The following is a 26,109-nucleotide window of genomic DNA, read 5'->3' as shown; positions in this document are numbered from 1 at the left end:
AAATTGCTAGCTATATTGCTAAATTCCTCACTGCTCATTCCCAAGTTCAGGAAGGGTTCTGAGCATGGGCACAACCTAGGGACAAACTGAGATTGACTCTTCATTTGATAACCCCCAGAGCTCCAATCTGACTAGGCTAGCTTAGTCCATCATCAACACTTCACTGTGGGTATTTATATGCTTCTCCTGTCACTCATTCTGTCAATCAGCAAGCCCTGTGCTAGACTCCAGAAGGAGAAGAGGGCTCCACCTGGCTCCCCTGGGAGGAATGGGGAGTGTCCTCCACATCTCTGAATCCCACACAGACTCCAGTTCAGTGCTTTGCATACAGAGGTACCACTGAGTCTACTCAACATAGAAGTAAAAGCAAAACTCGTCTGATGGCATAATTACTATCTCAACCCACGTCTTCTACATTTCCAGCCCCTACTCCCAAACCTTCTACTGCTGCACATCAGGGCACTTCTCCCCACTCTTTGAACTCTACCGCTTGTAAATGCCACGTTGCTCAGCGCAGACGCAAGTATAGCTTTGTAGGTAAAAGCAGAAGCTTCGGATTCACAATAATCGGGGTAGAATCCTTTTGTTAGCGTTATGATACTGAGCAAGTCACTCACCCTGCGGCAGCCTCAGTTTTTTGTCTGTAAAATGAGAATAATAACAGTTCTTTCACTAGGGTTCGTTGAATGAACGCAACTGGGCTGAACTGAGTAAGGGTATTATCATGTTGCTTGGCATATATAATGCACTCAATAAATGGCGGCTGTAGTAGAATGTTTTAATGATGTATAGAGTGAGGTAGATGATGATATTGATGACGATGATGATGTAGGACGGCCGGTTGTTCGTCGTGTAATTCACTTTCTGGAGTCACAGCAACCCCGCCAGCCCACACAGCTTCCAGCGGCAAGCCTGGGATCCACAGTACCTCCGGACTCGGTCCAAGCCCAGACCTCTCTGGGGAGCGCCAGCCTGCGTCACCCGCCTAGCCCTCCGACTCCTCCCCAGCGAGCCCACACATGGTGGGAACGTGAGGGGACGGGGCCAGACTGGGCGCCTCAGAGCCAATCGCCGGGCGAGAGGCGCCCAGCCAATAGAAGATGGGATCCAGGTCCCGGGGCCGGGGACCCAGAGAGGAACGGAAGTGTCATAGGTCACTGGGCGGGCTGGGGGCGGAGCCCGCGGTGTCTATGGGGGCGGAGCAGCGGTGGCCAGAGCAGTCAGGGCGGTGATGGCGGCGGCTGTGGCTACCTCGGCAGTGGCGGCCCCGGCGCCAGCGGCCCGCGCGGAAGGCGCCTCCTCAGTGCACTGGTTCCGCAAGGGGCTGCGGCTCCATGATAACCCGGCGCTGCAGGCGGCCGTGCGCGGGGCGCACTGTATGCGCTGCGTTTACATCCTCGACCCTTGGTTCGCGGCCTCCTCCTCAGTCGGGATCAACCGGTGGAGGTGAGGGGGCCCGGGGCGGGTTCGCGGGCCCGGGGGACGCAGCCTAGCCTCTGGGGCACCCATCCTCGAGAAGGGAGGCTCTGGCCCCAGTCCCCTCTGCCGAAAGACCCCGGCCTGAAGGAGGTGGGGCAGGGGGACGGAGCCAAGTCTCCAGAGGGGAGAAGTCGGGAAGAGGGAAGCAATTAGTCCCCGTAGTAATAGCCTGGGTGGACCAGGGCTCAGCTTCTGACACCGCGCGCTCGCACTGCGTGTTACCCTCTTTGGTCCTCACGACATTCCTGTGGGACAGATCATGATCCCCATTGTACAGATGAGACTCTTGAGCCCTAGAGACACAAAGTTGACGTGCTCAGGGAGTTGCAGCCAGTGAGAGGCAGAACAGGGACTCCTTGTCTAAGGCTCTTAGGGGTGTACTGGGGGCGGGGGGAGGGGGAGGACAGGAACTATTGTGGTGTGAGGGCAGGGATGGGTTTCTGAATTGATAGCACGGCAGATGCCTGCATTCTTCAAGTAAAGAGCGCATTGCTCTGCTCCTGAAGGTCATCTGTAAGCCTGTGGTTTGTCTGAATCCATTTTTTCAACCATCCTGCCTTCCCTCCACCAAGATCATTCTGTTCCTGGAGGCGTCTAGAGACTCTGGCTTAGCATTAGATAGGGCAAGTGCCGTCTCCCCTTCATTATAGATGAAGACCCCAAGGGCATGTTCAGTTAGAGGCACTTTGTGTCCGGAGCTGGAGAGCAGAGAGCAGTACTTAATCCATTTTGGAGAATTCCCTCAGCAGCTATGGGCTTGCTAGAGGAAAAAAAAAAAAAAGGAACCAAAGTGTCCCTTCCTCCTCTTCTCATGAGATTGTTTTTAAAGGACGGTTGAGCCATTATAGATTAGATGTTTATCAACTGATGTACTAACATTAGGGACCAGGAAAGCTGTGATATCAAGGGTCCCTCTTTGATGATTCCCAGGAGATGGAGTGGACAGGATCATGGGAGAAGATTAACAGATAGGCAGTTGATGGGTTTTCTCTTTAACGAGTGTTTAAAACCAAGGAGTTCTGAGACCTTGTGTCCCCATCTCTCTTTAACGCGCCCCTCGGTAGTCCTTTGGTTCGTTTGCATCGTTTTGGAGCATGTTTGCTTGTGACCTTGTTGCTCGAGAGGCAGGGTTATTCCCAGGATATGCTGGCTCTCCACCATTCTTTCCTCACCAAGGCGTGTGTGCCCTGCTAGGAGAGTGAATGCCCCTAGCAGTGGATCTATTAAATGCCCCCCTCCTGACCCATTTATATTGAGGGAACAACTAAAGATAGTCCTGTGGAGAGCCTGCCCACACAATTTTCAGCTGCTCTATTGCTCTGCCTCTGCTTCAGTTTCTATAGATAGGAGGTTGGGTTTGACAAACATCCTCAAATGACCGGCCATCCCTAGCATGGACCAAGCCTGAGACTTTGCCCCTCTCCCAGTGGCAGTGTGCCAGTCAGAGCAGAGTAAATAGAACGCAGGCTGCTTGCTTGCTGCGTTGTCACGGAGTTTCTCCTTTTTGGGGGTTTTGGAGGACATTGCATGGACTGCCTACTCCTTTGTGGTAGTGGAAATTACAGATCAACAACAAAAACTCTGTTGCTGACTAAACTCAGATTCGCTAGAAACTAGGAGTTTTGTGGATCACCCTTTTGTGATTGTGCTTTTGAGTGAGTGAGAGAGAAAAGGAATGTGGCAGTTCAGATGCCTGTGTCAAATCCTGAAGTCAGAGACTGTGTAGGAATGCAGATGTTAATTGAGCAATTATTTAAGGAGTGCCTAATATCTGCCAGCCACACTGCTAGGTGCTGCTAGGGAAATAGCAGTGAACAAGCAGATGTGGTGTCCAGAGCTCCTGGAACCTACATTTGCATGGCGCAAGACAAGTAAACAACCTTAATTTAGTAGAACTAATGCCATGAAGTAAATAAAATAGGGGGACAGACTAGAGCAGTGGTTCTTAACCTTGCTGCACATGGGAATCATTTAAGGATCTTTAAAAGATGTCTGGGCCCCCTTCTCTCCCAATTCTGATTTTATTGTTCTGGGTTATGGTCTGGGCATTAGGGTCTTTAAAGGTGTGATGTGCAGCAAAGCCAGAGAAGCACTGGACTAGAGACCCCCAGACCTGAGCCCGACAGCTTGGGATATGTATTGCAGTGCATTGGCAAGAAGTCTGATTTGTTTTGGCATCAGAAGAAAGAGGTGAAATCACACAAAGCAGATCAAATACGATACCTGCTCCTGGAGCTGGGCACAGACACATTCGTACCACCCCCGCCATATTCTTTGCTCCCAGGTTCAGAGCGAGGGCAGAACTGCAGGCTGTTTTGTGCACTCGGTTGGGTGTTGGGGGCGCGATGGAGCCAGCTGTACCTCTGTGTAACTACAACATGTGTAATCTTCCAGTGGCTGTTTCTGGACCTGGAAGTGACCTGGGAGAATTGTGCTGCAGCGTAACATTCTAGCTCTGTAAATCTTTCAGGTGCTGCCTCTGAGAAGCCTCCCTCAGAAGAGTGGGCCCTGGGCCATCTGCAAGAAGTGGGGGGAACCAAAATCTGTATCTCTGTTATCCTCCTGCACTTCCTACACTGACTCCCACACAGCGTTTTTCAGCAGAAAAATCAGATTAAAATAACCATGAATGGCCCTTCCTAAGAGTCAAAGTGGACAGAGAAAGGCAACCAAGAACATGTACATTTATTAGCATAGGAGAAGGGCTTGCATACTCCTTGCCTTGGTGGTAGTGGGAAGTTTATAGGCTAATTGTAGCATTTGAGCCTCAGGACTTTTTTTTGCCAAGCACTAGTTAGCTAAACCCTTTGCCGTTTTCCCCAGCCCCACCTTCCCCAGATTTACTGCGTCTAGAAGGAAGTACTGTAGTGAGAACCATAAAAAAAAAGAGGGGATGTGAGCCCCTTCTAGATTGAAAAATGGCCCTTGCAGTTTTTCATTACCTTTCTCTCCCTACTGCAACCCAGATGGGTCTTGGCAACAATTCACCTCACCCTTTATTTATGTCATTTTCTCCTTGGCTCTGTGCTACACCTGTATTCAGGAACTCGGGGGCAGAAGGAGTTGGTAGAAATAAAATATCAGCCCAAATCACTCAGAACTAGTGAATGAGATGACCTGGGAACTCCCCAGCATGCCTGGTGAGAACAAGTGTGTCTCTCTTCCCAACGCCGGGAGCTAAACATTGGTGGACTGTCCAAGTTGGGGGGTTCTTCCCTGGAACTTGGTCAGCAAGAAGGTCTACAGGCAGGGAAATTTGAGTTCCTCTGAGTTGTTCACACTGGTACCCAAGAGTCACTTTATTGTTCTGCTGCTGAGGAAATGTTTCCATTTGCCTAAAAGGGATGAAAACTTTCACATTCATCTTTCTCTTTGAAATTAGGAAAGAATAAACATATTTTTAGCCAAGTGATACGTAGAGATCAATCCCTGCTATGGATTGTGGGTTTGGGTTATCCTTTTCCATGGGGCTTAAAGCGCTCTTAATTACTTAGGAGAAATTAATTTATATTAATAGCCTATGTAGCCAGTCTGGGCTGGCCAATGATATCATCATTACAGTTAACCTTGGCTTGAAGCAGAGAAACTTGGTCAAGGGCGATCTAGACCCAAAAAGAAAGTTCACTATCATTTTCCCTCTTCCTATTAATAACAAACAAAATATTTCTCAACACAGAATCTGCCTTCTCTAGAGAAGTCCTTCCCTAAAAGATCTGCGTGTCTTTTATTTTAAAGGGCTAGTTCCATGGAGTCCCTGAATTACTGAGTCCTTTTAGTATTTTTTGAAATCCCAATTTGATTTCTTCCAGTTCTGTCTGCTTCTGGCTCCAGAGCACTTACATAATGCAACTAAGCTGCACATGTTGTCTAATCCAAAGGGTGAGCTTGAACTCTCACCCAGGACGGTGTGCTCTGAATTTCAGCCATGTGAGCTCAGCTTGGAGCTGCCAAGGGTGAGCTGCCTGCCCGAACACTGCCACCTCCAATGCCCAGGCCAGTTTTCTTTAGAGTCCCCCCTCATTGGAGTAAAGAGAAACTGGCCATGTGGAGACGAGGGCTCTAGGGGAGTACAAAGGCCCAAGGGTCTCTCTGGTGAAGGAATGCGCCCGCTGGCCCCAGTGAGCCTTTGCCCAGGGCCAGCACTGCTCCGCTGCCCCCTGTCCCTTCTTGGCAGTCCTCACAGGTGGTGCCCTAGCAGTGGCTATTCGTTCTCTGTCTGCTTGGAGGCTGGGGCTCCTGGGGGTCATCATGAGGCCTCCCTTCCTGGAGGAGCCCTGCAGAGCTTGACTGGGGAGGCGGGGAGTTGGAAGTAACAGCATTTCTAGAGGGCCAAAGGGGAGGCAGAAACCAGGCTCTCAAAGAGAGGAAGTTCAGTGAAAACAAGCTAGAAGCAAAGAAAGGCAACTTGTAAATAGAAGCTAGAAGTAAAATTCAGTTTTCTGGGACAGTGCTTCTGAACCTTTGATGTGCAAAGGAGTCACCAGGGGATCTTGCTAAAATGTGGATTCGGTTTCTGGAGGTCTGGGATGGAGCCTGAGATCCTGCATTTAAGCAAGCTTCTGGGTGATTCACAGCTGTTGATCCCCGGAGGAGCAAGGATTTGGTAGCAAAGGTGTTGGCCTACGAGTAGAGCTGTGCTGCTCTCTGATGGCTGAGTCCCTGGCGGCACAGCCTCGGTGCTCAGGGAGTAAGTCCTGGTTGAGAGGCAGTGGAGCCTGGTGGTTAAGAATAAAGACGCCAAGCCACACTGTCCAGGTTTGAATTCTGGCCACCTGTTAATTGAATGATGTTACGCAGATTACTTAATCTCTCTGTACCTGAGTTTTCCTCATCTGTAAAATGAGAATTAAAGGAGGTGATATATGTAAAACAAGTGGGATAGTACTTGGCTTATTGTAAATGCTCATTAAATGTTAGTTGTTGCTGTTACTGTTATTATCCTCTGGTTATTGAGTCCAGAGTCGTGCCTTCCGCTCACTGCCTCGGCTATAGACTTCTTTTGTCAAAGAAGAAAAGGGTTCTCACGAGGTTATCTGTACTACAGAGATGCTGCAAGGAATCTCTCCTTTTAATAAATGAGGTCTAGAAATAAAGTCTACAGAAGGCAGCTGGAACCTAGCTTTCATGTGCATGCCAGTCCTATTTGTAGCTTCAAATCAAAGTCCTGGGCAGCGTGGTGGACTATGAAGGCTGAGGCCCCCAAAGTGCATGGCAGGGACATTCCTGGGAGCCGCAGGACCCCCTGTCCTGGGCTTGCAGAATCTAAGTCACCAGTTCTCTCTAGGCATTCTGCCTGGCAGGGCCCAGGTTTCAAGTGGCACAGAGGCAGTTTACACTGGTCTCTCGTCTTTTCCTCCTGAGAAGAGGGTGAGGCCTGGGAGGAGGCCAGAGCAAGTGCAAGTGCGTCACTCTGTCTCAGCTTTCCTTTTCTGAGGGTGACAGTGTTTCAGAAACAGGAATTTGCAGAGGTGGAGCTTTGGCTTTGCATAAAGCAGCATTCAGCCTGTCAGTCTCCCATCGCGACCCCTTGGAGAGTCTCTGCCTGCTCATGAGCTAGCCTGATGCTTCGGGCTGAGCCCAGGACTCAGCTCGTGCTGGAATGTGGGTCTGTGGCATTCTCCGCCTGGCAGTGTCAGGTTATCGACGTCAGAGGTGGCAGCAGGGACTGGTTCCAGTTGGCAGCCTGGGAACAGTCGCTGCTTCTCTAAGCCTCCCATAGTCGAGGGAGCGTGATGTGCTGCATAGGAGCCACCGGGTTTCGTTGTGCTCAAAATAAAATCCGGTGATTCCCATCGTTGACAGGCCTGGGTGGGAGACCCCAGCATAGAGAGCAGGAGGTGTCCATGAACGAGGCTCACCTGCCAGGGCATCATTCCTGAGGAAGAAGAGCAGAATGTCAGTGGATTACCTGGAGTCACGTTTGTGTTTGCCGCAAACACATGAGATCCTGCGGGAATCTCAGCCCCTGGAGCAGTGTTTGATGTGCCACTGAAAGGCTTAAGAAATGCGGCACAGAGAAGAAAACATGGTTTGAGTCTGACCGAGAGTCAGATAGTTTGTTATCCCAGCTTTGTCACTCAATAACTGTAATCTTTGGCAAATTAATTCTCCTCTCTGTATCTCATTTTCCTCATCTATAAAAAGAGGATAGTATTTTCCTTCAAAATGTGTTGAGAGGGCTTCCCTGGTGGCGCAGTGGTTGAGAGTCCGCCTGCCGATGCAGGGGACACGGGTTCATGCCCCGGTCCGGGAAGATCCCACATGCCGCGGAGCGGCTGGGCCCGTGAGCCATGACCGCTGAGCCTGCGCATCGGAGCCTGTGCTCCGCAATGGGAGAGGCCACAACAGTGAGAGGCCCGCATACCGCAAAAAAAAAAAAAATGTGTTGAGAGAATTCAAAAGAAAACGCACTTAAAAAGCATAACAGGCATATAATAACATTGATAACATTAGTTGTCTCTGGAGAGGGGGATGGATTAAATTCCTTGGGGAAGCAGGAGGAGGAGACTTTTTACTGTGTACCCTTTTGTAACTTGAATTTTGAACCACATGAAGAGTTAATCTGTTTAAAATGTTAAAGATAAAACACATAATCTGTTTAAAATGTTAAAGTTAAAACACATATCATAAAATGTATTGGTGGAATTTCTCAGAAAGGTGATTATGCCTAACTGAACAGGTGATAAATTTTTGTGGTCCTATGAAGTAAATAAATAAAACACTGAGGGCTCTCAGGCAGTGTTAATTTCCTTTCCCTTTCCCATGGTGATCCAGCTCGCAGGCTAGGTCTCATAAGTTTCTGGAGTCTCCCACACCTCAACTCCCACCCCAGAAAGCATGGGAGGATATCTTACAGAGAAGTGCCTCCTCCCTCTTGGGACAAAAACCTGGTGGCCAGAGCCCTGGAGAAGCCTGGAGAATGAGCTACCTGCCAAATGAAACCCTGGCAACTGGGGACTCAGCCCAGGCTGTGGGACCATGGGACCGTGACGGTAGACATCCGTGCAGCCCAAAGCATGAGTGCGGAAAGACAAGGGAGTCTGTTGGACCAGGGTAGGTGAGACTTTCCAGGGCTCTTGCAGTCTTGTTCCTCTGCTAATAGGACCTCAGGCCTCCATACCACGGTACTGCACTTGTCTTTCAGATGGCTTTCCCATCTGTCCTCCCTTTTGATTCTCACAACCACCTAGTGGTGGGAAGATATTTACCCCCAGGGCCTGAGGCCAAGAGAGAATAAGTGACTTGCCTGTAATCACAGAGGAACAACACGAGTAGGAGCAGCTCACACTTATCGCAGATTTCCTACATGCCAGGCTCTGTGCTAAATGTTCTTCGTGCATTATTTGGCTTTCTTAACAATTCTGTGAGATAGGTACCAACACCAACTCCATATCACAGATTAGCAGGGGGGAAAAAGCTAAAGTCACACAGCTAGTAATGACAAAGGCAGGATTTCAGCGGAGGTGGCACTGATCCTCTACCATATCACACGTCAGCCAGAACTCAGTAGAACCATGCTACTTGTTTGGCATAAACAGTGTACCAGCTTCTCCCTGCTTTGTTAGGGAAGAGTAACTCTTTGTTGTGTTACCACCAACAAGGGCTGTGTGGGTTCTGCAGGTTCCTACTTCAGTCTCTGGAAGATTTGGACACAAGTTTAAGGAAACTGAACTCCCGCCTGTTTGTAGTCCGGGGACAGCCGGCTGACGTGTTTCCAAGGCTGTTCAAGGTAAGTGTGCAAAGGCCAAGAGAAGATAGTGAGAGTCTGCTCCAGGGTTTCCCCGCAGACTGAACGAGACAGTATTCTGACTGAGGAAATGGAAATGGTCGGGGATGGTCTGACCACTGCTGCTAGGGAAGTTGGGAGCAAATGCAGCCAGTCAGCTGCCAACAGAATGGAAACTGCGTTAAGGAAAAATTCTGTGAATCCAGTGTCTTGTTGGAAAGTTCCCATCTCAGTCCAGACATGGGATGTGGCAAGGTATTCCACCCCGGATGCCACTGGCTTCCTTGGATGTTTTCTTGGCTCAAGCCAGCAAGATTTATTAGGGCTCTTCCTACGCCAGGAGTTTGAGGGTGAGGTTTCCTATTGAGCAATGGGCGTTTCTCATCTTGCTTTGCTTTGCTTATTGGAAAAAAAAGTCAGCCTCTCTGAGGAAACATCCCTACTTCCTCTGTGAATGATTGATAAAATCTTCATTTAGGTACCATATAGGCCTCTGTTTGCTATACCAGGTAGCCAGCCCACTTTTCCCCCCAACCCCTTTATAAAACACAGTTTTTAAGGCCCAAACAGAGACGAAAGTGCTCGTGGACAGAGGGCTCTAGGACGTTCTCCCCTCATCCTCAGCGGCACACAGTTGTTTTTCTGCCTCTCTCCACCCCAGCTTCCTTCCCTACTCTTCCTGGAGGAAAAGGCAAGAGCAAAGACTTAATGTCAAGGCCATAGCTTAGTAAACACTTCATCATTCACCTTACGTCCCCGCACAAATGCCACGGTGCTGATAATAGCCAGCATTCATTGAGGGCTGACTATGAGTCAAACACTGTTCTAGGTAAGTGCTTCGCATACATTAATTCACGTACTCCTCACAGCGGCCCTCAGAGGTGGATGCTGCTGTCCCTTTTCTGCAGATGAGGAAACAGTATCTTGGGAAGCTAAGGGTGATGGTCTAGGATTTGCGCCCAGGCTCCGACTCCAGGACTGTGTTCTTAACCACCGCACTGTTAAATACATTTGCCTCTCTTCTGCCTCTGCATTGTCCCCTCTCTCCCAGCACCTCAGAGGCCAACCCGCTAACAGCCCAGAGATACAGATAGATCATTCATTCACTGTATGTTATTAAGCTTCTACTGTGTACTAGGCCCCATACTAGGTCCTAGGGTAATGAAGAATAAGCATGATTTCTGCTATGAGCATTCACACTAATGGAGGAAACAGGCAAGTAATGGGAAGCTTCATTGCCATATGATAACTGCTGTGATGGAAAACGGGCACGGTTCGGGAGAATCATACTGAGGGAGAAGGCCTAGGAGGCTTCTTGGAAAAGGTGTCATCTAATAATATTTTTATTATTATTCACAGGGTTATGAGTCTTTAACAGTGTAATCTGTATGAACTGCTAAGCATGGTACTTGGCTCATAGTAAGTGCTCAATAAATGTTTAGTGCTGCTGTCCTTGAACGAGGGATAAGCAACCCTGCTCAGGACTCACATGCAGCAGGGCTGAGTCAGGACCAGGCTGGCCTGTGCACGGCCAGGACATTTGCCCCCGGGATTCAGAGTTTTAAGGGACCATGACCAGAGACTTTGGTTGGAATGTGGTTTCCTTCTAGCTAGTTGCATGCTCTAGGGCTTTTTGTGGGTTTTCTGTACAACTTTTCACTGGGCCACTTTCTCCCAGCTTTGCTAGGAAATCTAGAAATTTCTACCAGACATGACTAAAGACTTGGAAAAGAATTCCCTTCTTTTTAAATATGTGGCCCCTCTGATCTGATTTCTCTGACCTCTGGGCTAAGGGCTGCTCCTCCTTTCCCAGCTCTCTGAGACCTGGAGCCTATTAGCTGTGTTTCCTACTGGCCTCAGGAGTGTTGCTGTGGAAACCATCAACACACTTCACACAGCACAAGTCTGCCAAGAAAACTAGGCCAGAAGTTTTCAGGGCCCTGAGGAGCTCTGGGAAAGACTTGCCAAGCAGGCGGAATATGGCGATCCTGTCCCCCGCCATCTTTACCAGTGAGTCAGTGCCTTTCTGGGATTGGAGGCTCCCCTGGGAGCATGTATTTATATCCTCCTGCTGCATTCTCCTACCACAAGGACACAGCAAGTGCACAGAGCTTCCCACCTCTCTCCTGATTCCACAGAGACCACTAGCCTCGGGCTCCACTGTTGTAGGCTGCTGGCCTCACCTCAAAGGTCTGCCCTCCTCAAACCTTGTGGATCTCAGATTTTCGGTTTTCCAGTTCAAGTCATTGTCCCTAGTTTGTTCTGCAGCCCATTCTGTCAGGTCTCTAGACTTGCTCTGTACCCTCCCAGGAGAGAGCTGAGTGCCCGGCTTCTTTCTCCCCAAACAGTGTTGAGCATTACAGATTCTCTCCCCACAGGAATGGGGGGTGACCCGCTTGACCTTTGAATATGACTCTGAACCCTTTGGGAAAGAACGGGATGCAGCCATCATGAAGATGGCCAAGGAGGCTGGTGTGGAGGTGGTGACTGAGAACTCTCATACTCTCTATGACCTGGACAAGTAAGAGATGGGCCCCAGGGGTCAGGTTGCCAATTGTGGGAGTTGATGATTTGGGCCCCTGCTGAGTGGAACTCAGGGAGATTCAGCAATAGGGCCCCCTGGCACATGAAGTATGGCATTTTCTAGAAGCTGGAAGAGAACAGGTCAGAGTTGGGGCCTGTAGAGCAGCTCAAAGAGCTTACCCGATTTGGGTGCAAAGAGGCTTATTAGGCCCAAGGGACAGAAGCAGTGAGGCTCCCCACCCAGGATCTTCATAGATCTGCTCCTAACACGCTCCAGTCCCATCTACGCCACACACTCCCGCTTCTGTCCTGCTGCTCAGAAACTGCCCTCTGACCTCAGTGGGCCCTGTCTGTCGCCCCTCCCAGCAGACCTCTGTCCTCATAGACACAACTTCTGTTCCTGAGATGCATTTCCTGGGCTCCCCTGGCTATCTGGGTTTCCCGGCCATGCATTTAGATGTTGCTCCTGAGGCTCTAGAGATCCCTGCAGGTCCTCTGTGCTTTCAGAGGGGCTAGGAGGAAACCCTCTCCTCCCCTTCCCTGCGAGAGCTGTCACCCTCCTGCTGCTGCTGCCACTGCTGCCAAGCCCTGCTCTCTGTCCCTCTCCCCACAACCAGTGGCGGGGGTCACACAGCTCTGCATGTGAGCTGGGCTCAGCTCAGGGAAGCGCTGGGTGTGGAGCTCCTCCTCTTGCCATGTGCCGGAGGAGGGGTGAACTACTGCAGGGGCAGCAGCCAACCTTCTGTCTCCACTAACGGAAGGGAGGAGAAAGGAACTGAGATTTAAACTCGCCCAGCAAGCCCGGCTTGCGTAAGCTGCTGCTTGGCCAACAAGAGCCCGGGGAGTCTAGATGCAGCCCATCCCAGTTCATCCTTATAAAAACAGCCTCAGTTCTCCTCTAAACTCTCCTATATCTTTTCTTCCTGTCTCAGTGCAGCTGTGTTTCCCTTGCTCATGAAAAAATCCTTTTGTAAATTGCAAAAAAGAAAAAACCCTTGAAGTATTAGTTGTTACTATTAACCCCAGGCCCAGCCTCCGATTTAGGGAGGACAGGCTGTTCTCCACCTCTCTGTTCTAGTAATTGGGGCGCAACAAGGGAATGATTTTCCAACCAAGGAACATATTTGCAGCTCTTATCGAAGAACTTCCTCGAGGCTTACGCTAGGATAGAGAGGGAGGCCCACGGGACTCCCTGTGGCTTGGACAGGCAAACCAAGGACCAAGAAGGCCAGTGGGGACTTTTCTGTGATTAGAGAGATGGTCAGTCTCTGTCTTTAGGCGGCTCCACATCGGCACCAGGGAACCTGGAATTGAGCCCTAGCTTTGGCCCTGACTTGCTCCAGGCACCTGCTCCGGCAATCCAGGCTTCATATTCCCTCTCGGTAAAATGGAGATGTAGCCCCCCTTGTCCCCTCCTTTCCACTTAGGAGTGGGACCCATGAGCGGATGAGGAAAGCCACCCTCCAAGCCTTCGAAGTCTGGGCTCTTTTCTGGGTGGGCAGGGACCTGAGATGAAGGGTCTTGTGAGTGACGTCTGATGTGCTTTGGGATTCCCAGGATTATTGAGCTGAATGGGCAGAAGCCGCCCCTTACCTACAAGCGCTTTCAGGCCATCATCAGCTGCATGGAGCTGCCCAAGAAGCCTGTGGGCTCTGTGACCAGCCAGCAGATGGAGGGCTGCAGGGCCGAGATCCAGGAGAACCACGATGAGACCTATGGCGTGCCCTCCCTGGAGGAGCTGGGTGCGTACTTCCTGCCCCAAGCCTCTCATGCCAGCACCTCCTTTTTTGTAAAAGAATTTGCCGTTTTTTCTTTTCTGTCAAAGTAATGCAGTTACTGTAGACACTTTAGAAAATACGGAGACATGAAAATGGAAATAACTCTATTACCCACCACCCAGAGAAAACCAGCCTTAATTTTGCAGTAGTCCTTCTGCAGTCTTTTTTCTGTTCGCATTTATGTATGTAATCTTCTGTTTCTAGTTCATGCCTCTATTTTATTTTTGTACTTTTCCCTCTCAGATATAGTCACAGCCTGGTGCTGGCATCAGTGAGCTTCTCAATACCAACATAACTAGTGTTGTTTCTGATGAAAGGGGGTATGTCGGCCTCTCGGGTTACTGACTACACCCTCTCTCCCCTTCCCGTTCCCCTTCCTCCCCACCATCCATTGTTTTGATCTGAACAGTTAGCCTTTCTCACCGAGTAGTCAGCTAACCTGACAGTGCCAGCTGTACAGGACTGTTCACCTGTCCAGAGTGAAGCCTGGGGGAGGTGAGAGAAAGGAGAGGAAAGGTCACGGTGGAAAGAGAACCAACGTGACTTAGAAAACATGGACCCATTAAGGATTATCTCAGCCCCACTAGCACCAGAAACACAGTGGTTCAGTTCCCACGAAGCTCAAAGAGCAGCCCAGCCTGGGAGGACTTGCCGAGCCGTCACTGAAATGGCCTGACCTCCAGTCCTGTGACTTGCTCCTCCCCGTGTAGGATTCCCCACTGAAGGACTCGGCCCAGCTGTTTGGCAAGGAGGAGAGACGGAAGCTCTGGCCCGCCTGGATAAGCACCTGGAACGGAAGGTACGGCCCCGTTTCTGAGACACAGAACTTCAGATGCTGACACCCATGCTGCAGGGAAGATGGAGCCAGGTTCATGTCCCTTAGGGCCTCTTAGCTCAAGCTGCTTGAAAAATGGAAAGTCTTCCTTATGGCAATAGCAACAATAATAATAGCAGTTACCATTTAATGAGTGCTTACCATGGGCTGGTCACTGGGCTGAGCATTTCTGGGTTTAGCACCTGCTTGCACTATATCCTTTCATCTTTCCAACAGCCCTACAAGGACAGCATTAAGCTCTCCATTTTACAGATTAGGAAACTAAGGCTTCGAGTGGTTAAGTAACTTGCCTGAGGTCACACAGTAAGTAGTAGAGTGAGATCTTGTTCTATGTGATTCTAAAACTTAGGCTAGATTGCTTTTCTTTCATCTGTGTGTCCCCTTACGAAGAGGGTATCTGGTCAGTAAAGTCCATAAGATTAATTATTTTGTGTATATGTGTCCCCCACCTTTTGCTGGGTCTCCTCCAAGGGTTTGATTTCCATTTGCTTGTCACAGAGAACAAATGACCCACCTCCCAGTAAAGTGGGAATTGGTAAGAGGAAGGAAAGAGGCCAAGGCCCCAGAGGCACCCCTCATAGTGTCACATGCCCCCACCTCCCTGAGACTAGAGAAGCAGAGGAGGTTCTCATGAACAGTCAGTTCCTATTTCCTGCCCCCCTGCAGATGGTTTATAGACTGGGTCCCTAAAATCACAACTTGTTCTATTCCTGCTCAGATGGCTGGGCATTTGGCCCAGCATCCAGGTGATAACAATGCAAGAAGGAGGCTAAGATAGCAGACTTGGAAAGAATGCTTCCCAGCCCTGGAGGTACCTCGCCAGCAGTGAAAGCACACCATGGGCCTAGCCTCCCCAGGGCCCAGCAGCCTTGATGTCCCTATTTGGGTGTTACCATCAGACAGGGCCGAAAGCAAGCCCCAGCAATTTAAAAGAATAAGAACTGATGTCCAAGGGCATGGGGGAACCAGCTGTCTTTGTCCACGTCAGCTTTACCAAGAGGTTCTTACGGTCAGTCTGGAGACAAAGGCTGGGCCAAGGAGGCAGAAAGGCGCAGATGATTTTGGAAAAGAGGCAGACAGCTTCCTCTGGTGATGCTAAGCAGATTGAAAATAAGCTGCTGGTGACCAGCCTTACCACTGCTCAAGGAAAGCCTGCCTGAGAATGAAATAATACAGAGGAAAGCAGAGCTGAGATGGTGAATGCATTCCAAATAGCACTAGTTGGACACCTAGATCCAGCTGTGCCTGAAGGCTACATCTTGGACTCTTGGTTATATGAGTTAAAAAAATCCCTTTTTCAAAGGCCACCCCAGAAATGGGGTGGCAGGAGTACAATGAGACTTAAAAGTGTAAAGAGCTAACCTATAGCTTGGGGATTATTATCCCCTTAAAAGCATTTTGGGGCTTCCCTGGTGGCACAGTGGTTGAGAGTCCGCCTGCCAATGCAGGGGGCGCGGGTTCGTGCCCCGGTCTGGGAGGATACCACGTGCTGCAGAGCGGCTGTGCCCGTGAGCCATGGCTGCTGAGCCTGCGCGTCCGGAGCCTGTGCTCCACAACAGGAGAGGCCACAGCAGTGAGAGGCCCGCGTACAGCAAAAAAAAAAACCAAAAAAAACACACCAAGTCAGGAACTTCTTTTCCAGACACCCCTGGAGGGCCTCTTTTGTAGTGGGGCCTTATGTCAGGGCCCTTCAGACTCAGTGGTAGCCCGAGGGAATACGGTATTTTACACATCAGGGAGAACAAAAGGTACCTGATGGGTGGGAGTTTAACCATTTCAGGAGGTTTATTTTAACTTCTTCAATTCTCCAAATCTGAAGCGAGTATCTTCTTATGTCAGAATGGTCTAGCTGCTAGAAAGACTGCCTAAAAAGACAGGCATAGTGTCTGTCTCCAGAAACACAGTCTATAGGAGATGATAGACATGAAACAAGTAATTACAGTATGCTTAGGGTTAGGAAAGGAGTAGTTCAGAGGGTTATGGGAATGAAAGAGCAAGAGGATTATATTAATCAGTTCTTGTTTGCAAGTTGGCCTTTGAAAAAGGGATTTTTTTAACTCATATAACCAAGAGTCCAAGATGTAGCCTTCAGGCACAGCTGGATCTAGGTGTCCAACTAGTGCTATTTGGAATGCATTCACCATCTCAGCTCTGCTTTCCTCTGTATTATTTCATTCTCAGGCAGGCTTTCCTTGAGCAGTGGCAAGGCTGGTCACCAGCAGCTTATTTTCAATCTGCTTAGCACCACCAGAGGACGTTGTCTGCCTCTTTTCCAAAAGCTTCAGAAAAAGTCCCAAGGAGTGTTTTCATTGGTCTGGCTTGGGCCATGTGACTCTCCCTGACTCTGTCACTGTGGCCAGGGAAGGGGGCGCTTTCTCTGGCCAGACTTGAATCTGGAAGTGAGCCCACTCCCAGAGTCAGAGGTGGCTTAGCTTTACTTTCCCACCTTGAACTGAGATTAGGGAAGGGTTGGGTCACCACAAGAAAATTAGGTGCTGCTACCAAAAAGGGGGAGGCAAACAGTATGATCTTTACCACTGGGTTACCCAGTAGTAGCTGAGGACAAGCATCTCTCCATAAAGGTGTCCCAATTAAATGAAAAAGGGATGATGGAATCTTGCAGCCCCTAGTGAGGACCCATGATGCATTAGTGACCTCTAACACCAAGGAGAGTGACGGTCAGGCATGTACCCCCTGTAGTCTTGCCAAGGAGATCAGACCTGAGTCCAAGCCAGTCTCTGGTACCAGCCACCGATTTGCAGGCAGCACACAGGACAGAGGGATGTGTTGAACTGCCCCGTAAGTACACAGGGAAATCTGGACTGTGGGAATTAGTACAAGTCAAACGGCTTGGATTCTTTGGCAGAAAATATAAAAGGAAAAGAAGGAAATGGCAGGAAATGCATAGAGTTAAAGAAACTTAAATAACACATCAAAGTATAATGAGAACATACTGTATAGTACAAGGAACTCTACTCAGTGCTCTGTGGTGACCTAAATGGGAAGGAAATCCAAAAGAGGGGACATATGTATACATATAGCTGATTCACTTTGCTGTACAGCAGAAACTAACACAACATTGTAAAGAAACTATACTCCAATAAAAAAAAACACTTCAAAGTCTTTTACATAGCCAAGACTAAACTATAGTGCCTAGGGATGCACATTTGGGTGAAAACAAGAAAAAAACACTTTAAAATGCGAGAAATAACTGAAAAGATAAAGTCCTCCCTTCCAAATGTGCTTTGCAAAAACAGGAAAATGTAAACATTTTTATTTATTTATTTTTTAAATTTATTTATTTTACTTATTTATTTTTGGCCGCGTTGGGTCTTTGATGCTGCGCGCGGGCTTTCTCTAGTTGCGGCAAGCGGGGGCTACTCTTTGTTGCGGTGCGTGGGCTTCTCATTGCAGTGGCTGTTCTTGTTGCGGAGCATGGGCTCTAGGCGCACGGGCCTCAGTAGTTGCTGCACGTGGGCTCAGTAGTTGTGGCTTGTGGGCTCTAGAGCACAGGCTCAGTAGTTGTGATGCACGGGCTTAGTTGCTCCACGGCATGGGGGATCTTCCTGGACCAGGGCTCGAACCCGTGTCCCCTGCCTTGGCAGATGGATTCTTAACCACTGTGCCACCAGGGAAGTCCCAGGAAAGTGATTATTATAAAAGTTGGGCAAGTGGTCACTTACGGGGCAGGGAAGGGACCGTGACTGGGATGAGCACATAGATGGGCTTCTGGGGTGGCCGGCAAAGTACTGATTCTTGAACTTTGGTGGTGTTTGCACAGGTGTTTGCCTTAGAATAATTTGTTAAGCACACATCTGTGTGATTTCTGTATCTGTGTTTCACTTAAAATAAAAAGATTTTCAAAGAGAGGTGGGCCAAGGATATGAGCAGGTAAATATACCTCACGTCTGTTAGAGGTACTTAACCAATACCTGAGGGATCACCTGCCGAGGAGGTGGCCTTTAGGTTAAGACTTGAAGGAAGAGTCAAAATTAACCAAGGAAAGGGGAGTGGAAAGGAAGGCAGCACTCCAGCCAAGGGAGCTGCATGTGTAAAGGCTAGTAAGAGCATGGTGCTTAAAGAAGAGTGGTGAGGAAGGAAGCTAGAAAGATGGGGCCACTGTGGGGTGCTTGTAAGCCATGTTTAGGATTTGGGACTCTAGCCTAAGAACACCAGGAAGCCCAGTGCATGTACTGTCCTCAGGGACAGGCATTTTAAAGAATCACTGTGCTCCCACTGTGGAGGGTGGATTAGGGGGGACAAGAATTGATTGATGCAGAGAGGTCAGTTAGGAGGCTGTCACAGTTGTGCAGTATAGATACAATCTTAGCCTAAACCAGGTTGGTGGCAATAGGGAATGGAAAGAAAAGGACAGAGTAGAGAAACACTTGGACAGTAGGATTGACAGGACCTGGTGAGCAGGGAGTCAAAGTTGACGGCCAGGCTTTTGGCTTGGGCAACAAGGTGGATGACAGTGCAGTTTTTGAGATAGGGAATGCCAATGGAAGGGTGGTTTAAAGAAAAGAACCTGCTACCCTTGAGGTGCCTGAAAGGCAATCAAGTAGAGCTCTCTGGCAAGGAGTTGGGTGGAGTGACTTGGGAGTCTAGGTGAGCAGTCTGGGCCAGAGCTACAGACATGGTGATCGTCTGCAAAGAAATTGTCTCAGGAGCTGTGGGACTGGATGAACTCAGGCAGGAACACAGTTGAGTAGAAGGGACCTAGGACAGAGCCCTGGGGTGCCAACACTTAAGGAGTTGGGAGGGGTGGTGGACCTGGTGAAACACCAAGAACAGCCAACCAGCTGATGGCAGCCAGGAGCCAACAGAATGGCAGGTGTGGAGACAGGGAGCAGTCAGCAGCGTGAAGTGCTGCGAGGGAGTCCAAAAATATAGGGACAGAAAACGCCCACAGGATCCGGTGGCATGGGCATCTCAGAGACTCTGGCGGGAGTGGTGAAGGCAGAAGTGGAGGTGGGCGTGAGGAAATGGAGAAAGGCTGGCTGCGAAGGGAGGAAAGAGGACCCAAGGGGAGAAATCCGCAGGGTGACTAGAAGTTCTTTTTGTTTTGTTTTGTTTTGTTTGCAACGAAACAAGATCATTTCCCCAATGTCCTTGGAGTGAACAGGGAAGAGAGGGAGAGATGGAATGTGCAAAAGAAGGAAGAGGGGAGGGCTCCAGAGCCAGGTGGAGGCCTTAGCCTTGGGCAGGGTCACAGGAGGGACAGGGAGTAGATGGGGATGCAGGTGAGTTTCTAGATTTGGTGGCTAAAAGTTGAGGTGTTTCCTACCTGATGGCTTCCATTTCCTTATCAAAAGGAAGGAAGGTCATCTGCTGAAGGGTGGTGGGAAAGTGTGGAATAGGAGGTCTAAAGAGGGTATAAAGGACTTCCCTGGTGATCCAGTGGTTAAGACTCCACACTCCCACTGCAGGGGCTGTGGGTTTGATCCCTGATTGGGGAAGTTCCGCATGCCAAGCAGTGCGGCCAAAGAAAGAATAAAGAGGGCGTGAAGTTTGTGAAATAGTCATCACGAAGAGAAAGAGGGCATTAGGAGTCGAGAAAGAGAACATGGTTATTAGAGGTAGTGGAAAAAGACTGGAATCTGGAGTCAGTCCCTCCAGCTCTGTCTCTTACCACCTCTGTAACCTCAGAAGAGTCACGTAACACTTTGAGCTTCCTTTCCTCGTTTTCGAAAGGAGGTAATGACAAATGCTGCCTCAGACCATTGTTAAGATCGAATGAGAGAACACAGGTGTCAGTGAGTTGTGGAGATAAAGCACTCTGCCAGCAGCAACTGATGATAAAAACAAGACAAATGATACTGTATGACAAGTGGCCCAGCAATGAATGACTCTGTGGGTTTCCAGGAATGGGTTTCTCGGCGCTGTTGAACAGTGGGGAGAAGTGCTTGGGTAGCCACCGTGTAGCAGCAGCCTCAGGGCCCCTGGGACAGAGCAGGGACTGAAGGAGGGATATCTTCCTCTGTAATGTAGACGCCCTTTTTCCTTTCTTCTGTAGAATCACAGACCCTTCAGTGCTTTCAGAAACTTTCATTTTCATCATCTTATTTCATCCCTAGGAGGTGGGAAATTTTGTTCTCATTTAGTAAACAAGTAGCTGAGGGACTAAATAACTTATGCTCATAGCACAAATTAACAGAGTCAGGACAAGAACTTGGGCCTCATTGTTTGATCGGTGGTGGTTCCATCAAAAATTCTGCCAGCGTGAAGTAGCAGGACGTGCACAGGGTCTCATCCTGGCTCTTTGGCTTTCTGGTCTGCGACCTTAGGCAGATTCCTTAACTAGCTGGTGCCTCAGGTTTTTTCCTCTGAAGCCTCCAGGTCTGTCCTTTCTTTGCCTTCTCTTTCTGCTGCAGGCCTGGGTTGCCAACTATGAGAGACCCCGCATGAATGCCAACTCCCTGCTGGCCAGCCCCACGGGCCTCAGCCCCTACCTGCGCTTCGGCTGCCTCTCCTGCCGCCTCTTCTACTACCGCCTGTGGGACCTGTACAAAAAGGTAAGGGGCAGTGAGGGCGGCAGAGCCCGCCCCCGGTTGCAGCCCAGAGGACACCAGGGCTTTCTGGGCCGGTCAGTTACCCTGAAGAGAGGCCTTCCCTCTGGCTTAAGTGTGCGTACTGTCCAGAGAAGGTGAGGAGGAAGCCACGTCCAAGAGGGGCCAGAGCCAAGCACAGCGCAAACTGCTGATCTAAACAAATCCAGATTCTCAAGTGGACCAGAACAGGCAGGAAAGCCGACCTCGGGGTGACCCCGGAGGTGGCATTTCTGCCGGCAGCAGGTGGATGGGGGCCAAGCAGTCAGGGCGGGAAGCAGGGAGGCTGAGGCTGCTGCCAGTTCTAAGGTGAAGAGCACAGCAGCCCCCTATGGGGCTGTGTCCAGAGCATTTAAAGGGGAGCCTAGGAGCGGCAGTTGCCCATCAGTGATGAGGAAATGACCCGGAGGGCTTAATGCAGGGCTGGACACGGACAATAGGTGGATAGCCCTGTACTAATGCACCCACCCCCAGGAGGAGAGAGGACAACACATCCGGCTGTTCAGATTCATCAGATCCATCCTTGCGTCTGCATCGTTTCACGTTGTTTCCTCATTCTTGCCAATATCTGGATTTTGTGGCATGGCATGCGGTAACTTTGCCCGCTTGGTGGGTAATCTTGTGATTTTAGGAAGATTATTATTTGCTTGGCAGTCTTCTGATGTCTTAATTCTTTCATGGCCCCAGATCCAGGCTGTTGGGCATAACTTATTTAACCAAAATCTAGACTGAGCATTTTTTACGTGTGCTGATGAGAAAACTTACTTTGACGTTTTAGAAAGTGGAGCCCAACAGGAACTCTCGAGGGCAAGGATCATGACCAGTCTTTGGGAGTTTGGTTCCCAGTGCAGAGTCCGGCAGCGCTATCCCTTTCCACTGCCTGCTGCTCCGCAGCCATCCTCAGGGCTCTGAGCAGTAGTGGGCACAGCCAGGGCCCAGGGTTCACCCTGCCGCTTCTCCTGGGACAGGGTCCCTCCACGCATCTAGGGGCTTTGGAGACACCAAGTTCATGGCAGCTCCAGATTCCTTTGTGGGGAAGTTCTGAGTGGCACGGCGCTGATAGCGTTTGTATCCACGTGCTGTCCCACCCCACCAGGTGAAGCGGAGCAGCACACCCCCGCTCTCCCTGTTTGGGCAACTCCTGTGGCGAGAGTTCTTTTACACGGCGGCCACCAACAACCCCAGGTTTGACCGCATGGAGGGGAACCCCATCTGCATCCAGATCCCCTGGGATCGCAACCCCGAGGCCCTGGCCAAGTGGGCCGAGGGCAAGACAGGCTTCCCTTGGATTGACGCCATCATGACCCAACTGAGGCAGGAGGGCTGGATCCACCATCTGGCCCGGCACGCTGTGGCCTGCTTCCTCACGCGCGGGGACCTCTGGGTCAGCTGGGAGAGCGGGGTCCGGGTGAGTCCTCTCTCAGCGGGCAGCCCAGGGCAGCCCCCTTTTGGGCTGGGGGATGGGCTGGGACCCCTGGGTCCAGGAGATTCCCTCCAGATCCTTCTTGGCTTGCCCTCAGCAGAAGGCTTTGGCTCCCTTCTCCGCAGGGTGTGTGGTGACTTGGGGGGAACCATGGCCGTAGGTCCCCAAGGAGGCTGATTGTCCCACCCTCCCTGCATCTAGGTATTTGATGAGCTGCTCCTGGATGCAGATTTCAGCGTGAACGCAGGCAGCTGGATGTGGCTGTCCTGCAGTGCTTTCTTCCAACAGTTCTTCCACTGCTACTGCCCGGTGGGCTTTGGCCGCCGCACGGACCCCAGTGGAGACTACATCAGGTGCGGGTGCAGACCAGGCTCTCTGGTTTCTGGCCACTTTGGCCTCCTCCTAGGGTGGGACGTGCTTCGCCTTTGAAGGAGACTCCAGCATGCTGATGGGTCCTCTGGTGTGTCTGTTTCAGGCGATACCTGCCCAAATTGAAAGGGTTCCCCTCTCGATACATCTATGAGCCCTGGAATGCCCCAGAGTCGATTCAGAAGGCAGCCAAGTGCATCATTGGTGTGGACTACCCACGGCCCATCGTCAACCACGCCGAGACCAGCCGGCTCAACATTGAGCGGATGAAGCAGATTTACCAGCAGCTCTCCCGCTACCGGGGACTCTGTAAGGAGCCCCTACTCTGACTGCCACCCCCTAGTTCCCCGAAGGGAAGGACAACACCTACAGGCTTGGGGCGTAGACATTCCCAGATGTTTGCAAAGGGAGGCCGCCGAGCACTGTCTTCCAGGCTGTTGACTTGACTTCCCGGGCACAGGCCACACAGGCTGGGCTGGATCAGGCCTCTCTGAATTAGTTGTGGCCAGTGGGAAGCGATGGAACCTTGATGTCATGGCCCAGCACCCCCTGCTTTGTACCTACCTGCCCTGGGGCCCTGTACAGTCCTGTGAGATTGCATTCTGATTATCCCCCTACCTCTTTCCCAGGTCTGCTGGCGTCTGTCCCTTCCTGTATGGAAGACCTCAGCAATCCAGTGGCAGAGCCCAGCTCGAGCCAGGCTGGGGGCATGAGCAGTGCAGGTGAGTACAGCCAGCCTCCCGTGGCCTGTGCCCACCCCAAGGGCACTGCAGAGCTACTCCCACTTCAGTCACTGAGGGCTGAGGATGGTGGCCAGAACCAAGTTATGCCCCGATAGAACTTGTATTCCACCTGGGGAGACAGATGGTAAAGGAGCTGTGCAGGATCATGTCAGATAACAAGTGCTTTGGGGGAAAATAAAATCAAGTGACCTGATAAAAGAGGGCTGGGGAAGGGGGTTACTTTAGATGGAGTACCAGCAGGGCCGCATGCAGTGAGCAGAGCCAGCCTTCTAAGAACAGGGGGAAGAGCATTCCAGGCAAAGGGAAGAGCAGGAAAAGACCCAGAGATGGAAACAAGCTTACCCATTCCAGGAACGAGAGGAGGGAGGCCAGTGGGGCTGGTGTGTTCTGAGTGAGGAGCTGGAACGAGAGGAGGACGGACACAGTAGGAGTAGCAGCGTGTAGACTCGGCGTCCACGAGGAGGATTAGGGTTCCGTCGTCAGGGCAGGGAGAAGGCACTGACGGGGGTCAGCAGGGCAGAGGCGTGACCTGGTTTATGTTTTAGAAAGCTCACTCTGCCTGCTGTGTGGAGGGCACAGTGTGGGCAAGAGCCCCCGAGTATCGGAGGCTGGAAAGGAGGCGACTGTAGTTGTCCAGGCAGGTGGAGGGAGAGAGGAGTAGATGGCCTTGCTGCGTTCGTAACCTCCGCCCTTCGGCTCCGGGACGAAGGTCAGCGAGCTCAGACCAGCAAGAACGTCAGGGCTTTTTCTAGTTTCTAGTTTGCCCAGCCAGGTTGGCTCCCCAGGTTAGGGCACTGCTCATTCTGGCTTCAGGAGGCCAGTTACGGAGGGAATGCCTCACCTTCGGCGCGAGGATGGCAGACAGGCCAAATCAGTCTCTGGCCTGGAGCCCATGGGATTTGGGGCCCAAAAGCTGGCTGTACTGCCAGCAGGCCTGGTTATGCTCTCCTTGGATATTTCCAGGCAGAGTCGCTGCTGAAAGGAAGGCCAAGGGGCAGGTCTGAGAAGCAGCGTGCTGGTTGCATTGATGAGCAGGCTCCCTGCCCCCTAAAGAGCTGCTGCTACACGGTTGAGCCTCATCTTGGCTCCACACACAAGTCTGTGTGACACTTTGACCTGCTTCCCTACAGGCCCAAGACCACTACCCAGTGGCCCAGCGTCCCCCAAACGCAAGCTGGGAGCAGCGGAGGAGCCACCTGGTGAAGAACTCAGCAAACGGGCCAGGGTGGCAGGGTTGCCCCCCTCAGAGCTGCTGAGCAAGGATGTCTGAGAGTGAGTGACAGCTGCTGAGAGTCAGCTTCAGGGACGGGCGTGGGAGAGAGGTGGGGTGAGTGTGGAGAACTGCCCTGCCAGCTGAAGGTTAAAACCCACAAACTAGATTAAAACCTGCTAGGGGCCGGGGGCTTTTCTAGGGTTTCAGCTCAAATTCTACCATCCTGACTTCTATACCTTCTAATACTAAAAAGAGAATTTAAAGATAAAGCCTTGTTCTTTCTTTGCCAGCTAAGGGAAAAAAAAATTGACTCTTGCTACCTATCAAAGTGAGCCAAATCCAGAAAAAGAAAGCAGAGACCCGATTGAAGCTGTGGGAGAAAGAGTCCCAGGGCAGGGTCTGGGGGTGCTCCAGGCCCCTCTGCCATCGCCCCGACAGGCTGTGTCCTGTAGGCTGGCCAGCAGAGGGCAGCACTTACCTTCAGAATTCAGGCTTAGGGATGTTTGGAGGCTCACTTAGCCCAGCCCCACCTGAGGGCCAGAAGACCCAGGCTCCCTATCGCCTGTGCCTCTTACAGCCACTCTTCCGTTCGTGCCTTTCTTGTGGCTTCAGCTCTGCACTTCCCTGGCAGTGCTCATCCTGAAAGCCCCCTGAATGTCTCAAAAAACAAAAACAAAAACAAAAACAAAAACCTGGCTCTTCCTTCCCCAGAGCAAGAAGGGCCTTTTGCGCCTTTCTGGGGGAGATATAAATTACTGTCCCCTTTGAGTCATCATCTCGGGCTGTTCCTTATGTGCCGTCTGCATCATTAGGTTGGAGGGTGATTTTCTCCACGGAGCCAATTCTTTTTTCTAAACCCTTCTACTTCAAGCCAGGTGAGGCCAACTGGTTTGCACATCTAGACTTGAATGCCAGTGAGACGGCGAGTGTTTGATGCCCGTGCCCTTTTCTTTACTAGGCTCTTCGTCTTAGACATTGCAGATGGACAGATTTGTTATCTTGTTCTGGGAGTACCAGCAACCTTAGGTACTGTTCTCTTAGTTACCTCTTAACTCTGTGGTACTGAGCATAGTTCATTCTGTCTTACAAACCTGGAACTTTCCAGGGTGCTACTCTGACTTTCAGGTGAGAAGATTAAAGAACAGAGAGGTTAAATGTCTGGGTCATGGTTCCTCAGAGGTAATGGCATCCAATTCAGCTTGAAACTGTTGCCAGCAAGTGTGTGAGGAAGGGGAGCATAAGACATAGAAAATGTGATACGAGGCTTCCCGGGTGGCGCAGTGGTTGAGGGTCCGCCTGCCGATGCAGGGGGCGCGGGTTCGTGCCCCGGTCTGGGAGGATCCCGCGTGCCGCGGAGCGGCTGGGCCCGTGAGCCATGACCATTGGGCCTGCGCGTCCGGAGCCTGTGCTCCGCAACGGGAGAGGACGCAGCAGTGAGAGGCCCGCGTACCGCAAAAAAAAAAAAAAAAAAA

The 26,109-nt window shown here is 50.8% G+C and overlaps 1 protein-coding gene across 2 annotated transcripts in view; it reads left to right on the top strand.

The window, feature by feature from the left end:
* Nucleotides 1–1,201: 1,201 nt before the first annotated feature.
* The window catches only part of CRY2 (cryptochrome circadian regulator 2), a 31,832-nt gene continuing 6,924 nt past the window's right edge, over nt 1,202–26,109 (top strand). Inside the window, exons 1-12 of one of the 2 annotated variants that reach the window (XM_024748921.1) lie at nt 1,226–1,446; nt 9,100–9,208; nt 11,584–11,726; nt 13,286–13,470; nt 14,217–14,305; nt 20,716–20,856; nt 21,364–21,498; nt 21,986–22,297; nt 22,514–22,665; nt 22,788–22,990; nt 23,311–23,403; nt 24,555–24,696. In XM_024748921.1, coding sequence (XP_024604689.1) covers nt 1,232–1,446; nt 9,100–9,208; nt 11,584–11,726; nt 13,286–13,470; nt 14,217–14,305; nt 20,716–20,856; nt 21,364–21,498; nt 21,986–22,297; nt 22,514–22,665; nt 22,788–22,990; nt 23,311–23,403; nt 24,555–24,694 — 1,917 coding nt within the window. In that variant the 5' untranslated portion in view covers nt 1,226–1,231 and the 3' untranslated portion in view covers nt 24,695–24,696. Of the gene's footprint in view, nt 1,447–9,099; nt 9,209–11,583; nt 11,727–13,285; nt 13,471–14,216; nt 14,306–20,715; nt 20,857–21,363; nt 21,499–21,985; nt 22,298–22,513; nt 22,666–22,787; nt 22,991–23,310; nt 23,404–24,554; nt 24,697–26,109 lie in introns of both variants that reach the window. The other variant, XM_024748922.1, reaches the window with a different exon arrangement.

The sequence above is a fragment of the Neophocaena asiaeorientalis genome, unplaced genomic scaffold (assembly GCF_003031525.2).
Source record: "Neophocaena asiaeorientalis asiaeorientalis breed wild unplaced genomic scaffold, Neophocaena_asiaeorientalis_V1.1 scaffold43, whole genome shotgun sequence".
Lineage (NCBI taxonomy): Eukaryota > Metazoa > Chordata > Mammalia > Artiodactyla > Phocoenidae > Neophocaena > Neophocaena asiaeorientalis.
The sequence above is the reverse complement of the archived record's forward strand: the minus strand, read 5'-3'. Positions and strand labels throughout refer to the sequence as shown.